Source organism: Aquarana catesbeiana, linkage group LG06, assembly GCF_042186555.1.
Source record: "Aquarana catesbeiana isolate 2022-GZ linkage group LG06, ASM4218655v1, whole genome shotgun sequence".
Lineage (NCBI taxonomy): Eukaryota > Metazoa > Chordata > Amphibia > Anura > Ranidae > Aquarana > Aquarana catesbeiana.
The window spans coordinates 405,430,665-405,449,526 of NC_133329.1; the positions used below are offsets into that span (position 1 = coordinate 405,430,665).

The 18,862-nt window shown below is 48.4% G+C and overlaps 1 protein-coding gene across 3 annotated transcripts in view; it reads right to left on the bottom strand.

Annotated features, from left to right (window-relative positions):
• Window positions 1-7,569: 7,569 nt before the first annotated feature.
• The window catches only part of LOC141147251 (phospholipase A and acyltransferase 3-like), a 129,356-nt gene continuing 118,063 nt past the window's right edge, over window positions 7,570-18,862 (bottom strand). Inside the window, exon 6 of one of the 3 annotated variants that reach the window (XM_073634453.1) lies at window positions 7,570-7,885. In XM_073634453.1, coding sequence (XP_073490554.1) covers window positions 7,836-7,885 — 50 coding nt within the window. In that variant the 3' untranslated portion in view covers window positions 7,570-7,835. The remainder of the gene's footprint in view (window positions 7,886-18,862) is intronic. The other 2 variants (XM_073634452.1, XM_073634451.1) reach the window with 2 other exon arrangements.

Below are 18,862 nucleotides of genomic sequence, written 5' to 3' on the forward strand. Positions count from 1 at the left end.
CAAGAAGGTTGTTTTTAATGAGGTGGTCACTCAGTTGGTTGTAAACCAGGCGTTCAAGGAGTTTAGAGGAAAAGGGGAGCAAGGAGATAAGGCGTAGGTTGTTAAGATTTGTAGGGTCCAAGGACGGCTTTTTGAGTATGGGGGTGACCAGTGCATGTTTTAGAGCGTTGGGGAAGATGCCAGAGGTGAGGGAGAGATTGAAGATGTGGGTTAGAGAGTGTAGGATGGGGTCAGAGGGTGACCGTAGCATTTGAGAGGGAATAGGGTCCAGGGGACAGGTGGTTAGGTGGGCGATAGAGAGGAGTTTAGCAACTTCATCTGTAGTAGCAGATTTGAATAGGGGGAGTGTCAGTTGTACCTGTTGACATGGGGTCTTAGCTGGGGGCGATACCTGTAGAATGGAGATTTCATCACGGATTGTATCAATCTTGTTTTTGAAGTGATCTCCTGGGCAGTGAGTGAGTCAGTGGGTGGAGGCGGTGGAGGACAAAGTAGAGAGTTGAAGGTAGAGAAGAGTTTACGGGGATTGGATGAGAAGGTGTTAATAAGAGTTGTAAAATAGGTTTGCTTGGCAGTGTGGAGGAAAGAATAGTATTTTTGGAGGGCAGATTTGTATTGATTGAAGTCTTTGAGAGACTTAGTCTTGTGCCACAGACGCTCAAGAGCACGCAGCATGCCACCAGATACGGTGTGCCACTTGCCACCAGCAGCATGCCACCAGATATGGTGTGCCACTTGCCACCAGCAGCATGCCACCAGATACGGTGTGCCACTTGCCACCAGATACAGTGTGCCACTTGCCACCAGCAGCCTGCCATCAGATATGGTGCGCCACTTGCCCCCAGATAGTGTGCCACTTGCCACCAGCAGCCTGCCACCAGATACAGTGTGCCATTTGCCACCAGCAGCATGCCACCAGATACGGTGTGCCACTTGCCACCAGCAGCCTGCCATTAGATATGGTGTGCCACTTGCCAACAGAAGCCTGCCACCAGATACAGTGTGCCACCTGCCACCAGCAGCCTGCCACCAGATACAGTGTGCCACTTGCCACCAGATACAGTGTGCCACTTGCCACCAGCAGCCTGCCACCAGATACATTGTGCTACTTGCCACCAGATACAGTGTGCTACTTGCCACCAGCAGCCTGCCACCAGATACAGTGTGCTACTTGCCACCCACAGCCTCCCACCAGACACAGTGTGCCACTTGCCAACAGCAGCCTGCCACCAGATACAGTGTGCCACAAGCAGCATGTACCAGATACGGTGTGCCACTTGCCACCAGATACAGTGTGCCACTTGCCACCAGCAGCCTGTCACCAGATACAGTGTGCTACTTGCCACCAGCAGCCTTCCACCAGATACAGTGTGATACTTGCTACCAGCAGCCTGCCACCAGATACGGTGTGCCACATGCCACCAGACACAGTGTGCCACTTGCCAACAGCAACCTGCCACCAGATACAGTGTGCTACTTGCTACCAGCAGCCTGCCACCAGATACGGTGTGCCACATGCCACCAGCAGCATGCAGAAGGATGAGATCGGGACTATCGTTGGAGGGGTCCTGATGGTGGTTCCCGGTTAATGGAGGTTAGCCGGGAAGTGATAATGGGGGCACTGCGGTCAGGGGTAGTCTTTGAGCCAGCTTGTCGGCTTGAGGCAGGGATAATACATTTGAGAGGGACTGCAGTGCAAGAAGGTTTATTAACACAGAGGTTTATTAATTTCCTGCTCAGACCAACGTTAGATTTCATAGGTTTTTTAACAGATATGTTTTTTTTACTTATACGTTTTATATGTTTTGATACTTGAATCATTATATTTGTAAAATAAAGTAGGCTGCTACGGCCTTTGTTACCCCAAGAGCACGGTGTGGTCTCGGCAGAGGCGGCTCTAGGCTTTGTGAGGCCTTAGGCAAAACTTATACATGAGGCCCCACTCATAAAAATAAAAATAATTCAAGCAGTAAAAATGAATACATTGAATTGTACAGTGTACAATGAAATGGCAATTCACCCATGGCCAGTCCTCAAGGATTCCAGCATGTCATTGGATCATATCACACCAGGATATGCACTGTAACACAAGCTCCCTCTGTATAGTGAACGGCACTTACTAGACAGCTCTATGTTATGCCCAAATTTCACATTACCTAAGAAAGGCCATGGATCCATCATCTATTTTCCTAAACCTATGCCCCATACTTGCTGTAGACACAGCCAATGCATTTACTATGGTCAGTGAACCTGAATACAGAAAAGCACTAGCTGAATTTCTTTGTACTGCAGTGTCAGGAAAAGAGAGGAGAGAAAGAGGGAAGTAGAAAAATATGTGAGAGAGTAGGGGGGAAGGGGGGAGGGAGAGAGGTGGGGAGAAAGAGAGAAAAGGGGAGCAAAATAGTGTGGGGGTGAGAGACAAAGAGAGGGATGAGTGAGGAGTGGAAAGAGAGGTAAGAGAAAGGGGAGATGAAAGGGAGGGGAGGAGCGAGAGGTGGGGAGAGAGAGAGAGATAGTGGGGAGAGAGAGGGGGGAAGAGAGGGGATAGTCGGGAGAGAGGAGAGAGGGGAGTGAGAGGGGTGAAGAGAGAGGGGTGAAGAGGGAGGGGGGAGAGAGGGGAGAGAGTGGAGGGGGGCGAGGGGAGTGAGAGGGAAGAGGATGAAGAGGGAGGGGGAGAGAATAGGGGAGGGGGTGAGAGGAGAGAGAGAAGATTGGGGAGAGAGAGAGGGGAAGACCAGGAGAGGGGGAGAGAGAGGAGGGGGAGAGAGAGGAGGGGGAGAGAGAGGAGAGAGAGTGGGGAGAGAGAGACAGAGAGAGCGATAGTGGGGGAGAGAGAGGGGGTGAGAGGGCGGAAGAGAGATGGGGACAGAGAGAGGGGGGAAGAGAGAGGAGAGGGGGGGAAGAGAGAGGAGAGGAGAGAGGTGAGTGAGAGGGAAGAGGATGAAGAGGGAGGGGGAGAGAATAGGGGAGGGGGTGAGAGGAGAGAGAGAAGATTGGGGAGAGAGAGGGGAAGACGAGGAGAGGGGGAGAGAGAGGAGGGGGAGAGAGAGGAGAGAGAGTGGGGAGAGAGAGACAGAGAGAGCGATAGTGGGGGAGAGAGAGGGGGTGAGAGGGCGGAAGAGAGATGGGGACAGAGAGAGGGGGGAAGAGAGAGGAGAGGGGGGGAAGAGAGAGGAGAGGAGAGAGGGGAGTGAGAGGGATGAGGATGAAGAAGGAGGGGGAGAGAGGGGAGAGGGGAGTGAGAGGGATGAGGATGAAGAGGGAGGGGGGAGAGAGGGGAGGGGGGGAGAGAGGGGAGAGGGGAGTGAGAGGAATGAGGATGAAGAGGGAGGGGGAGAGAGGGGAGAGGGGAGTGAGAGGGATGAGGATGAAGAGGGAGGGGGAGAGAATGGGGGAGGGGAGAGAGATGAGAGAGAAGATTGGGGAGAGAGAGGGGAAGAGGAGGCGAGGGGAGGAGGAGGAGAGGGGGAGAGAGGAGAGAGAGTGGGGAGAGGGGAGGAGCGAGAGGTGGGGAGAGAGAGAGAGTGATAGTGGGGGAGAGAGAGGGGGTGAGAGGGGGGAAGAGAGGGGATAGGGGGGAAGAGAGATGGGGACAGAGAGAGTGGGAAGAGAGAGGAGAGGAGAGAGAGAGGAGTGAGAGGGATGAGGATGAAGAGGGAGGGGGAGAGAGGGGAGGGGGGAGTGAGAGGGATGAGGATGAAGAGGGAGGGGGGAGAGAGGGGAGGGGGGAGTGAGAGGGATGAGGATGAAGAGGGAGGGGGGAGAGAGGGGAGGGGGGAGTGAGAGGGATGAGGATGAAGAGGGAGGGGGAGAGAATGGGGGAGGGGTGAGAGGAGGGGAGAGAGAAGGGAGAGAATGGGGGAGGGGTGAGAGGGAGAGAGGGGAGAGGGGAGTGAGAGGGATGAGGATGAAGAGGGAGGGGGGAGAGAGGGGAGGGGGGGAGAGGGGGGAGAGGGGAGTGAGAGGAATGAGGATGAAGAGGGAGGGGGAGAGAGGGGAGAGGGGAGTGAGAGGGATGAGGATGAAGAGGGAGGGGGAGAGAATGGGGGAGGGGAGAGAGATGAGAGAGAAGATTGGGGAGAGAGAGGGGAAGAGGAGGCGAGGGGAGGAGGAGGAGAGGGGGAGAGAGGAGAGAGAGTGGGGAGAGGGGAGGAGCGAGAGGTGGGGAGAGAGAGAGAGAGTGATAGTGGGGGAGAGAGAGGGGGTGAGAGGGGGGAAGAGAGGGGATAGGGGGGAAGAGAGATGGGGACAGAGAGAGTGGGAAGAGAGAGGAGAGGAGAGAGAGAGGAGTGAGAGGGATGAGGATGAAGAGGGAGGGGGAGAGAGGGGAGGGGGGAGTGAGAGGGATGAGGATGAAGAGGGAGGGGGGAGAGAGGGGAGGGGGGAGTGAGAGGGATGAGGATGAAGAGGGAGGGGGGAGAGAGGGGAGGGGGGAGTGAGAGGGATGAGGATGAAGAGGGAGGGGGAGAGAATGGGGGAGGGGTGAGAGGAGGAGAGGGGAGAGAGAAGGGAGAGAATGGGGGAGGGGTGAGAGGAGGTGAGGGGAAAGAGGAGAGAGAGAAGATTGGGGAGAGAGAGAGAGGGGAAGAGGAGGAGAGGAGAGAGATTGGGGAGAGGGGGAGAAAGGCGGGAGGGAGAAGGTGGGAGGGAGATGGGGATGAAGAGAGGGGAGGAGGGAGAGAGAGGCGGAAGAGGAGGGAAGAGAGAGAGAGGGATGGGGATGGAGGGGGGGAGAGAGAAGGGGGAGAAAGGCAGGAGATGGGGATGAAGATGGGGGAGAGAGAGGCGGAAGAGGAGGGAAGGGGGGAAGAGAGGGATGGGGATGAAGAGGGGGTCACATGGAAGAGCAGTGGTTTGCTGGGTGATGAACAGATCGGTCATGTATCAGTGTGCAGAAAAACGGATCGTCCATGTCATCGGACTCACCCCAATCCCCGAACTCATCAGACTACCGGCACTCTGAGCAGCCTCTGCATTGCTGGGGTGAATCCACAACACACGTGGGGGGCGGGGCTTCACCAAGCAGTCAACCCCGCGGTCTGCAGCTTATTAGTCTCCAGGCTGAGCACGACGAGGAGTGAGATGTTTTGCCTCCACAGCTCCGCTGGCCACGCCCACCTGTCAGCGCTCCAGCACACCTATCTGCAGGATGTGCAGAGGACAGAGCGGGCGGTGTGTGAGCTGATTCCAGCATCCTCATAGGCAACCATAGAGGGCCTGTACAGGACAGGCTGAGCTGACACCGCTCACCTCCCCTGTGATCACTGGTGCGGCTTTTTTTCTTACAGGAATCATAGCGGCACGGGGGCCAGTGACTCACCCCGTACAGCGCTGCCCGAGCCCGTAAAAGAGATGAGAAGGCGGTGGGGGAGAGTCTTAGCAGACAGTGCAGTCCCGGTGTTCTAGATCGGTCCCGCCCATCCCTAGGCAGCGTAATCCTTTCTGATACTGGGCTCTCCTCCTCTCCCATTGTCAGGCAAATTAGACGGTCCCGAGGCCCCTGTGAGCGTGAGGCCTTAGGCGACCGCCTAATTTGCCTAATTAGAGAGCCGCCTCTGGGTCTCGGTTAATGAATAAGGTTATAAGTGGGGTAATATAGTTTATGGGGGAGTTAAACACATCTGTTATAAAAACAGGTATGAACCCACCTAAAAGCACAAGGGACCGAGTACTACCACAGGCTGAGGACACAATTCTAAACACTTTGGCTGCAGTTATAAGAGCTACTGCTTAAGGAATAAGTTAAAAATGAGGGGAAGGGAGATAAGAGTCACTTTGCTCACATTTGGATGGTCCCTGGAGGCTGATCACTCAGAGATATCTCCCGATGTCTTGTCGAATACTGTCCCCCATCCGATAGTGTCCGCCCTGTACTGCGCAGGCGCAGTACGGAGAACAAACGAGAGCCGAAAGTCTCCGAAGTTCAACAGCTACATAGTTACATAGTTACATAGTTACATAGTAGGTGAGGTTGAAAAAAGACACAAGTCCATCGTCAGCTGTACACGGCGCCTGCGCTTTTATTCTTACCCTGTGTCCAGGTTCATTCCCTACTATCCAAGTGGACATAGAGTAAGAATAAATAGATGCCGAGCGCAGCGAGGCCGTGTCCGAAGCGTGGCGAGCGGAGCGAGCCCGCGAGGGGCCCTCTTACACAGCCATCACTAATAAGTGCCCAAGCGCCGTGTACAGCTGATGGTCAGCTGATCAACTTCGGACACTTTCGGCATCTCCTTCTCCTCCCTACTGCGCAGTACGGGGCAGACACTATCTGATAGGAGGACAGTTCTCGTCAGAACACCGGTGTTCTGTTCATAATTTCCCACCCACACGGCTCCTTCACTGCACAGCCACAGACTTCACAGAGTGAGAGAGGGGAGGGGAAAGGCAGAGCCGACTCAGCCACTCCCATTTGTGTAGGGGGGGAACTGTGCACTGTGACATTGTAATAAACACAGTGAGCAAACACAGGTACAGGCAGACACCCCTCCATTTATACACAGCTTCTCCTGTCCCATAGAAGTTTATGGACAGGAGAAAATTGGGCTTATACTGCTGGCTGGGCGGGCCGGTTTTAAGGCAGGGGCCTGGAGCTGCAGCTCCATCAGCCCCTATGTTAATCCGGCCCTGACTCTAGTGACCTATGTCAGCCATTTTGTGAAAGGTTAATCATCTGACCATTAATGATATGTAATGATATGAAATGTACACCCCTGTATTAACCACTCCCATCTTCCATTTTATGATTGGTTAGTGATGACCATATATAAATGGTATACCCATCCAGAATAAAACAGATAGCTTTGGACATTTAGACTCTGCATCGTCTCTTTTTGTGTTCACCAAGAAGCTATCTCCTCAGTACTGAGAGGGTCTTGTGAGTGTGGTAATTGCTGTGATTATACCTAGCTGGTCTTGTCAGGTATACAGAAATACCGTTTTATTCCCTTCAGCAAGGAAGGGGTTAAACACTAGGGGGCGATGAAGGGGTTAAGTGTGTCCTAGGGAGTGATTCTAACTGTGGGGGGGATGGGCTACCAGTGACATGACAGCGATCACTGCTCCCGATCACAGGGAGCAGTAGATCTCTGTCCTGTCACTAGGCAGAACAGGGAAATGCCTTGTTTACAATCGTGGGCCGCCGGCAAACATCGAGTTCACGGGACCTGCGAGCACACTCCCGAGGTACGCTGCACGCACGCTAGGCGGCAAATTCAAAAGGGACATACAGGTACGCCCATTTGCCTGCCCGTGCCATTCTGCCGACGTACATCGGCGTGTGGCGGTCGGGAAGTGGTTAATGCAGATGAAATAAAAACTCTGACTGAACATTCTGACTTCAATACCTTTCACTGTTTCCAGGATAGCATTAGCCGTGACTGATTTCACTTGCTGACTGTACAGTATATCCAGATAATGCCCAGTACACACGATACGAAAGTCGGACAAAAAATACCGCTTTCAAAGTAATGGTACGATAATCTGATCGTTAGTACACAGCTTTCGAGAGCCGATCACAACAGTTCATCCGATATCATCCGATCAGAAAAGCACAACAATTTTTCTCAATTTCTGTTTAATCAGTACGGTTGTCGTTTGAAAATACAATACAAATACACTACAACACGTGACATCACTTCAGATTCTTTATTCTGTTGAAAGAGAACTTTTAGAAATGTAGTAAATTCGTTATGCGATTATATATGCCATTAATAGCATTTGAAATACCATGGGCTAAACTCTCTATGAATGAAGGGGGCTCAGGATTTGCTGGTGTTGCCTGATTACTCTGGATTTTTTGGCAATTCTTTTCCCATTCGCTGCATATACAATCTTCAAGCTCCCAAAGAGGCTTTGTTAACAGACACTTGATTGCATTTTCTGCCTGTGAAGAAAATGAACATAAGAATCCTTTATAGGCTTCATTTTGTTTTAAAAACAGCTGTGTCTCATAATACTAACAATTTTTTGAATGAAGCAGTAAGACCCTTTTCACACTGGAGGCGTTTTTCAGGCGTTTTAGCACTAGAAATAGTGCCCGAAAAACGCCTCCCCTGCCACCCCAATGTGAGAACCTGAGTGCCTTCATATTGGGGGGTGGTGCGCTTGCAGGACGTTAGAAAAAGTTCTGCATGCAGCGTCTTTGGGGTGATGGAGGAGGGGTGTATACACCCCTCCTCCACTGCCCCCACCCATTGAAATGAACGGGCAGCGATGCCGAAGCTCCTGAAAAGTGCTTCCGCAGCTGCGCTTTTTGGGCGGTTATAACCCTTTATTCGGCTGCTAGCGGGGGGTTAAAAGCGCCCTGCTAGTGGCCGAATATCGCTGCAAAAATAACAGTAAAGCGCCACTAAAACTAGCGCCGCTTTACTGCTAATGCGGCTGACAGCCAATGTAAACCTTCTCCTAAAGCGGCATCTGTGCTGTCCAGCACTGTCATGCCGTCCCTGCGCCCATTGTTTCTCATTAGCTCTGGGACCCTCTGTAATCCTGTGAATGGCAGCTGTGCCAAATAAGTAATCAACCCCCCCCCCCCCCCATTATCCTGTGATCACTATAGAGAAGGGGAAGTTGCTGGGCACTGGACCCAGAAGACCAGGGTGATCGCTGTAGTAGTAGCGACTATGGGTATGAAATATAAATACTTACATTGGTTCAAGCCGAAGCAATGTAACAAAAAATTATACTTGGAGTTCAGCTTTAGGCATCATTCCGATATAACCACTCAAAGTTGAGTGACGTACCCATATGTCACTTGACGTAAACCCTAGGTTCACACCTAGGCATATTTTAGTACTTTTTCAGTTTGCATAAATGCACTACAGTCCATGTAACATGGTTTCCTATGGTACTAGTTCACATTTGTGCGTTTTGCCGTGTTGCGTTTTGGAAAGGATCAGAGACTTTTTTCCCCACTGCAGTTTGCGTTTTTCATGTAATAGACTTCTTAACATGGTTTCCTATGGTACACAATCGCATCTGTGCGGTTTGCAGCCGGTGTGTTTTTGAAAAGGGTCGGGGACTTTTTTAGCATTTTGCGTGTAATAAACTTCAATGGAATCACACCAGAAACACAAGTGTTGTGTTTGTGATGCAATTTTTGATGTGTTTTGCGGTTTTTATTTTTCTGTTTAAAAGCACTGTATATAGCTTAACAACTGCTGAGTCATCATCTGTCAGCGGTTTTCCCTACTGACAGCTGAATGTAAAAAAATAAATAAATACATACCAGACCCTTATCCGAGCATGCAACCCGGCAGGTCAGAAAAGGGAGGGGACTTGCGAACGCCCCCTTCTGAACCATACCAGGCCGCTCTGCGCCCTTCACCCCAAAGCACCTTGTGGGGACAAGGGGACACGAAGCGGTTTTGACAAATCCTTTATTAAAAAAGAAGCCCCAAGCCGTCTTCTGCCAGTGCCACCTTCTTCCATGTGCCGCCTTCTCCCCGAACAGTCTTCTTCCTCGCCGCTGGTTACACACTAAAAACAAAAAAGGCCGTCTTCCTCCGTTATGTTGTCCCCCGCTGTCTGACACCTCTTCTATACCCATGCGGCATGGCCATCCGATGACATCACCCTGAGAGCCCGCCCCCTTGCAATGACATGTTTTCAATTTTTTTTTCCCCACCAATGTTTTTGTTTTACATTTAGCTGTCAGTGGGGAACCCCGCTGAGGACTGATAACTCATTGGTTGTTAAGGACACGGTGGCCGGCTTCTGGGCTCCCTCCTTAGCAACCAGCTATATACAATGTTTTTAAAGAGGAAAAAAAACCTGTAAAACACTAAATGCATGAAAACTGCATGCAAAAAACACAAAAATGCACTGCAAAATGTGCCTGAAAAATGCATCAAGCCCAGCTGCATAAATGTGAACCTAGGGTAAGTGTCTAAGGCAGTAATAAACCAAAAAGCAAAGATTTGTTATATTGCAGCTTACCAATTTTTATAAAAAAATACATTTTTATAAAACATTTCTGTGAGGTAATCCTTTTTATCAAGAATAATGATCCCACCCCCCTTGTTGGCAGGTCTGATCATTAGATCTTTCCTCTCACAAAGTGAATCAAGGCCGGCAACAAATATATCCGCTTGAGACGTAATAGTTCAGATAGAGGAGAATTTCCTCTGCAGGCGGATATCCTGACCAAGCGTTTTCTGGAGAAGGGTTACTCGGATACCCTCCTAAAGAGTACTCTTGAAGAGGTGTCACATATCGATAAAAGTGAACTGCTTAAGGAGAGGACACCCAATACCAATAGGGTGCCTTCCACTCCGTTCATTATAACATATTCCATCCAGCATAGGACGGTTAGCCAATTGATTAAAAAACACTGGCATATCCTTACTAGTGACCCTACTCTCAGCACCATTCTCCCGGCCAAACCCCAAGTTGTCTATATAGGGGGGTTCATTCTCTCAGAAATACTATTGCCAACAACATCATTGACCCCCCCATTTTAAAGAAAGGGTTTTTTGATAACCTCACCGGATTCTATCAGTGTAGTAAATGTAGGATTTGCTCACTGAATGGTTGCACCCACAGGAGAACTCATCTCTTTAGATCTAATAGCACTCAGGTTGAGTTCAAAATCAAGCCCTTTATCACATGCTCTACCAAGGGGATCGTGTACTTGCTCCAATGCCCATGCGGGCTACAGTATGTGGGCAGGACCAAACAACCCCTTATGGTTAGACTTAATGAACATGTGACAAAAATCATCAATGGCTTTCCGAAGCATCCGGTGTCTAGGCACTACTGTCCTTGGAGGGAAGGCTCTTTGGTTTGAGGTTTTTCATGCCTTGAAATGGCTTGGATTTACAAAATTAAAAGTTATACACCATTTGGGTTGAATGCAGAGGTGGACCTAAACGCGTTTATTGATAACGCTTAGAACCGTAGATCTCCATAATATGTTCAATCCTTGTGGTTCTTCTTTTTCTCTTTTTTTTATTTTTTTTATTTTTGGGTGGCTCAATATACTTGGCTTGTGATCTCGGAGTTATTCTCAAAGATGTAGTTTTTTACATTATGGGAATTTTTTTTTTTTTATGTCGTTATTATTTATGTATGCCTCTGTGAACCTGTTGCAACGTCTCGGGGACATAATGGGCTTGGATATATGCATGGGCTTTGTATTTAATTACCTTCATGCATGCATCAGTTTGAGTATGGTTATCTCCTTTTGGGCCTATGTTGATGTATGCATCACTTCCAAACTTTGTAGGAAGCATTTATAGATATTGTTTACTGTTAACATACTTATTGTTGATAACTCCCTATGGTCCGATTACTTCTGGGTCTCACCCTCTCAGCTGATTGGCTGTTTACGTCCGACGCCTCCGAGATGCTGCAACGGGGTGGGTCTCTTCTTTGTATTTTAGTGCGATGTATCAGAGCGTCGCCCTTTCCCCAGACGACGTCAGTGACAGACGAAACGTACGTCGGGATGGTGACGCTCTGATGTCATCACAACTCACCACGAACGGGCGCTCGCTTGCCGGCCAGCATTTGCTTTCTTTACTATTGCTGTAGGTGTTTTATCTTCCCGGATTTACGCTATGGCTGCCCTTCTTCCATTCCTATGTCCTTAACTTGGGTTGCTGACTGGTCGGAGCCACGCTATACGAAGAGAGATCATAGACAGCACACCGGGGTCTAGTCCATATGCTCACCATATACAGGGGTATCCAGAGGATTGTCTCCATTACCTTGCAACCCTACCCGGAAGTTGTCCTAGTTGTGCCTATTTGCGCTTTCCAGCTGGTAAGCGCATTTGATTGTTGGTGGAGGTTCACTTTGCAGGGTGTACTTGCTTTCCATATTTCACTGGGATCTTACAGAGAAATATCAAGGGACTCTTATTACATATGTTTGTGCATATTGCATTTTTCAATTTTTTTACATTTATATATTTAGCGCATCATAATAATTGAATTTTATTATCAATTTAAAACACTGATTTGATATCATTGTTATTTATGTGTATGTTTATTGCATATATTATTATTATTTTTTCACATTTATGTATATAGCGCAGTTTTTTTGGTATTTTTTTGTTTATTGTGAATATTTTACGGTTGAACTGCTGCTTAGTTCGGGGGGTTTCTCTATGGTAGCGCAGTGATTTTTCTGTTTGTTTTGTTTACCAATTTTTATATGCGGTGGCTGCAATAATTTTATTTATTAGGTTTTTCCTTTCTTTTCACCTGGTGATCCAACCAGTACTTTAATTATTTTTCTATTTCTTTTAACAGACCAACCTATGCAGGAAAAGTAACAGTTAGAGGGTAGAGACCTGGGCTGCTGTTAGAAATCATGAGGCCCCATACAGCCTACCTGGCAGGGCCCCCCTGAAAACATCAAAACGGAAAATTTCCTATCAAATACTTGCTGTAATTTTCCTTTCCTGATAGACTCCATGGCAGCAACGTGTGGGTTAGCCCCGCCTCCATAACTACCCTATAGGACACCTCTCCCATAAATCTTTGCCCTGGGCTACTATCTGTGTTCCGTAACTAGCCTACTCCAGACATTTGGGAGGGAAATCCTGCTGCCATGGAGTCTGAAAAGGAAAATTACAGTAAGTATTTGATAGGAAATTTTCCGTTTTCCTGACAGACTCCATGGCAGCAACGTGTGGGAAATAACTTTCCATACACACCTGGGTGGGCAAAATGTTGAGCAAAGAAACCAAAATTTATTTAACACCGTCAATCGACAGTACTTGCAAACCAAAATTGACAGATGACAAAGCAGCTGGTTCAACACAATAGTGAGAAACAAATGTGTTAATAGAAGACCAAGAAGCTGCTCTACAGACTATCTCGGGAGCGACATGTCGAGAAGCTGCCTAAGAGGTCAAGATACTCCGAGTTGAATGAGCTGTCACTGCCTCGGGAGGAGCCAAGCCCTTTTGCTTTGTAAGCCCTTTGAATGGTCTGTACGATCCAAGCAGCAATGGATCTAACTGAAGCCTGCAGTCCTTTGTTTCTTCCGTGGAGAAGGATAAAAAGAAAATCCGATTGTCTAAAAGGAGCCGTGACCTCCAGGTACTGTTTCAGAATGTGCCCCACATCAAGAGGATGGAAACCTGATTTTCTGTTGACCTAAAAGTGGAAGCACAATCTCTTGATTTTAATGGAAAACTGAGGTCTCTTTAGGGTTCGACCCTAACACAGGAATCAACACTGCCCTGTCCGGGAAAAAAAGTTATAAAAGGCTCTTTTGAACCCAAATTTCTAATTTCAGACACTCTTGGCCGAAGTAACAGCTACCAGGAAGGTTGTCTTGAGTGTGAGGTCTTTCGCTGAAAGAGGCTTGTCAGGATCTGATCCAAGATTAGAAAGGAAATCTAGAACAAGAGGGAGGTCCCATTTGGGGAACCTTGGCTTCCTCTGAGGTCTAAGCCTGATATCACCTTTGAAAAACTGACAAACAAGGGGATAATTTGCCCATGAAACTCCTGTTAAGGCCGATATGGCTGATACTTGAGCTTACTGCCAGGGACAGGTCAAGGCCTGTTTGCAGAAAACTAAGGATGTCTTGGACTGCCAGAGTGTTACAAGGATTAGGTCTGGAAGACATGTGATCAGTGCATGTGATCAGTGAACCTGGACCATATACGCTCATACACTCTGTTGGTGCTTTTCCTTCTGGCATTAAGAAGGGTCGGAATGGCCTCTTCTGGGCAACCAGCTTCGAACCTTCCCCTTTCAAGAACCAAACCCAGAGGTGCAGGTAGGACGGACAAGGGTGTAGTTGTGCCTTGAGACAGTAGATCTGGCCTGAGAGGTAGAGTAACTGGATCTTGATAACTGAGGAGTGGTAAAAGAGGGAACCTTGGCCTGTTGGGCCAGAAAGGAATCACTGCTATGATTTTCACTTTCTCTGTTCTGAGACTCCGGAAAAACTGGAGTATCACCGGCACCTGAGGAAAGGCGTAGGCTTTTTGATACCTCCACTGGTCTGTGAGAGCATCTTTCCCATACGCCTGAGGGTATCAGAACCTCGAGTAGTATTTGGTCATCTTGCAATTGAATGGGGATGCAAAGAGGTCGACCTCCGTAGACACTCCCAGGGTCAAGAGTAGGGATGAGCCGAACACCCCCCGGTTCGGTTCGCACCAGAACCCGCGAACGGACCGAAAGTTCGCACGAACGTTAGAACCCCATTGACGTCTATGGGACTCGAACGTTCGAAATCAAAAGTGCTCATTTTAAAGGCTAATTTGCATGGTATTGTCCTAAAAAGGGTTTGGGGACCCGGGTCCTACCCCAGGGGACATGTATCAATGCAAAAAAAACTTTTAAAAACGGCCGTTTTTTCGGGAGCAGTGATTTTAATGATGCTTAAAGTAAAAAAAAAAAAGTGAAATATTCCTTTAAATATCGTACCTGGGGGGTGTCTATAGTATGCCTGTAAAGTGACGCGTGTTTCCCATGTTTAGAACAGTCCCTGCACCAAATGTCATTTTTAAAGGAAAAAATCTCATTTAAAACTGCTTGCGGGTTTAATGTCATGTCGGGTCCTGGCAATATGGATGAAAATCAGTGAGACAAACGGCATGGGTACCCCCCAGTCCATTACCAGGCCCTTTGGGTCTTGTATGGATATTAAGGGGAACCCCGCACCCAAATTAAAATAAGGAAAGGTGTGGGGCCACCAGGCCCTATATACTCTGAACAGCAGTATACAGGCAGTGCAAACAAGACAGGGACTGTAGGTTTGTTGTTAAGTAGAATCTGTTTGTAATTTTGAACTGGTACATTTTTAACGTGTTTAGCTCCAGCCAAAAAATCTTTTTTAAGCTTTTTGGAAAACATAGGGAAGGGTTATCACCCCTGTGACATTTGTTTTGCTGTCTTTCCTCCTCTTCAGAAGATTTCACCTCACTTTTTTGTCCCAATGAAAAATGTTTTTTGAAAATTTGGGTTTTTTTGTGGAACAAGGATTGGAAAGCATCAGTGGAAAGGAGAAATTGTTTTCCCATATTAACTCTTACAGGAGAGAATTTCCCTTCCTAGGGGTAGATTTCATCTCACTTCCTGTTGTCTCCTTCCGTTTGCAAGTAGGAGTCGTTTGTAAGTTAGATGTTTGAAAGTAGGGTCCTGCCCTATATACTCAGCAGAAATTTGGGCCTTAGGTGTTGCTGTGGCCACAACACTGTAAGCCCTCACAGGGCCCTGCTGTGAAATATTAGATCAAGAATTGTAATTACATGCCCCTGTTGAACAGGAGCTGAAAAATTAGGCCTTAGGCACTGGTGCTGGTGCCACAACACTGCAACCCCTCACAGACACTCTAGTTGGAACGCAGGAACGAGCCCTGCTGCAAAGTATTGCTTCAAAAATTGTAATTACACGCCCCTGTTAGACAGGGGCAGAAAAATTGGGCCTTAGGCACTGGTGCTGGTGCCACAACACTGCAACCCCTCACAGACACTCTAGTTGGAACGCTTGTGGCTTGTGACTGTCTGCCTCTCCTTCTTGGCCTTCCAGACATACTAATGGCCTGTAGCTGCACTAAGCTGGGATAGAACACCTGTAATTTTCTTCAGGTAGCTTTATATACTGTAACCAGACAAGCCTGCCTGTCAGTAGGAAGATAACAGGAACGGATCTAGCTGAACACTGTGAGCAGGACGCACTGTACTAAATGTAAATAGTCTAGCTGCCTGACCGTGGTACTAATAGGATCAAATAGAACACCTGTAATTTTCTTCAGGTAGCTTTATATACTGTAACCAGACAAGCCTGCCTGTCAGTAGGAAGATAACAGGAACGGATCTAGCTGAACACTGTGAGCAGGACGCACTGTACTAAATGTAAATAGTCTAGCTGCCTGACCGTGGTACTAATAGGATCAAATAGAACACCTGTAATTTTCTTCAGGTAGCTTTATATACTGTAACCAGACAAGCCTGCCTGTCAGTAGGAAGATAACAGGAACGGATCTAGCTGAACACTGTGAGCAGGACGCACTGCACTAAATGTAAATAGTCTAGAAGATAACAGGAACGGATCTAGCTGAACACTGTGAGCAGGACGCACTGCACTAAATGTAAATAGCAGGAACGGATCTAGCTGAGCACTGTGAGCAGGACGCACTGCACTAAATGTAAATAGCAGGAACGGATCTAGCTGAACACTGTGAGCAGGACGCACTGCACTAAATGTAAATAGTCTAGAAGATAACAGGAACGGATCTAGCTGAACACTGTGAGCAGGACGCACTGCACTAAATGTAAATAGCAGGAACGGATCTAGCTGAACACTGTGAGCAGGACGCACTGCACTAAATGTAAATAGCAGGAACGGATCTAGCTGAACACTGTGAGCAGGACGCACTGCACTAAATGTAAATGGCAGGAACGGATCTAGCTGAACACTGTGAGCAGGACGCACTGCACTAAATGTAAATAGCAGGAACGGATCTAGCTGAACACTGTGAGCAGGACGCACTGCACTAAATGTAAATAGCAGGAACGGATCTAGCTGAACACTGTGAGCAGGACGCACTGCACTAAATGTAAATAGCAGGAACGGATCTAGCTGAACACTGTGAGCAGGACGCACTGCACTAAATGTAAATAGCAGGAACGGATCTAGCTGAACACTGTGAGCAGGACGCACTGCACTAAATGTAAATAGCAGGAACGGATCTAGCTGAACACTGTGAGCAGGACGCACTGCACTAAATGTAAATAACAGGAACGGATCTAGCTGAACACTGTGAGCAGGACGCACTGCACTAAATGTAAATAGTCTAGATAGAAGATAACAGGAACGGATCTAGCTAAACTGAATACAGTGTATATATATATATGCAACACCTGGGATGCATATATATACACAATACACTGTAAGTGCAGCTAACTGACTGACTGTTCTGCCTAATCTATCTAACTCAAATCAAATGACACTGTCTCTCTCTCTCTCTATCTCTCAGCACACCGGAACACACACTACACAGGGCCGCCGTGCAGGCGGCCTTATATAGTGTGGGGCGTGTACTAAATCCCCTGAGCCATAATTGGCCAAAGCCATCCTGGCTTTGGCCAATTACAGCTCTCTCTACTGACGGCGCTGTGATTGGCCAAGCATGCGGGTCATAGTGCATGCTTGGCCAATCATCAGCCAGCAATGCACTGCGATGCCGCAGTGAATTATGGGCCGTGACGCGCCACATGAATTTGGCGTGAACGGCCCATATCGTTCGCATGGGTTCGACTCGAACACGAAGCTCATCCCTAGTCAAGAGCTATTCGAACACCTATTTGTAGAGAGATCACTCATTGTTGTTCATCTGAACACGAGAAAGGAAGTCCGCCTGTACAGTCTGAATCCCAGGAATGTAGACCACTGAGATGTTGGACAAATTCCTCTGAGCCCGATCATGATTGGCTCCACCTCCTGAAGCAGGGACCAGCTGCGAGTTCCACCCTGCTTCCTTACGTAGGCCACCGCAGTTGTATTGTCCAACCTGAGCATCACTGAAAAGTTCTTTATTAGATGGCGGAATGACAGGAGTGCTTGAAAGGCGGCCCACAGTTCCAGTATGTTGGAGACAATCTCCAGAGAAGGGGAGTTCCATCTGTCCTGAGCTACTTCCGATAGGCAATGAGCGTCCCAGCCCTGATTCCTGGCATCTGAGGTTATCGTGACCCATGTAATGGGAACGATCGAGTGGAAATTGCGCAAATTGTTCCCTTGGAGCCACCAAAGGAGAGACACTCTCATGGCTGGGGTGAGGTGTATGCGCTGGCTTTTGCTGAAGGAATTCCATTGTTGGAGGAACCCTTTTTGGAAGGGCCGTGTGTGCCACTGTGCCCACTTCACCATGGGAAGAGTGGCTGCCATAGTGCCAATCACTTTCAGACATTGGAGAGCGGAGAGGTGAGATGAAGCGAGGGTTAAGCGTATTCTGTCTCAAATTACTACAATCTTCTCTTCGGGCAGAGAGATAGTGCCTTCCAACGTGTTGAAGTGAGCACCGAGAAACACAAGGGATTATGCTTGTTCCAGGTGGCTCTTCTCCAGATTTAGGAGCCACCCAAATTCTTGAAGGGTGGAAATGACTAGGCTCCTGTGCTCTATAAGTTGACCTTTGTCTTGAGCTAGAAGAATTAGGTCGTCTAAATAGTGATGCAGACGGACCCCTTTAACAGGGATCAGAGCAACAACAGCTAACAGAACCTTGGAAAAGACACGAGGTGACGTTGTTAGACCAAAGGGGAGACAAGTAAATTGTAGGTGCTGTTTGCCTACCGCAAAGTGGAGGAATTGCTGGAAGTCCACTGCCCCCGGGATGTGGAAGTAGGCGTCCTTCAGATCGATTGAAACCAACCAGTCTCCTGGATGGACCGACTGCTGGATTGTAAGTAACAATTCCATCTTGAATTTTTCTTTTTGGATGAAGAGATTGAGAGGGGTCAAGTCTACTACTGGTCTCCATGTGCCATTTGTCTGTACCATGAATAGAGGAGAATATATGCCCTTGCCTCGTTCACCATCTGGAACAGCGATGGCTGCACCTTGCTTCAATAAACAGTGTACGTAAGCTAACAGGACTTCTGATCATGGAAGAGTTGTAGGAATTAATCTGAGTGTTGGGGTACTGCTGAAGACCCAGGTGTGACCAGAGTCCAGAAATCCTGGATTGAGGCCGCCCAGACATGCTGGAAGCGAAGAAGACGAGCCCCCACCTGGCATGCCTGAGGGGGCCCAATCTCAAAAGGAAATGGAATCCTGATTGCAGGGGGAACCAGTTTTCTAGGGTTTTTTGAAAGAGGATTGCCTGGCTTTCCACGATATTAAAAACTCCCGACCATGCCTGTAACTGCGCGCTTCCCTGGCACGGT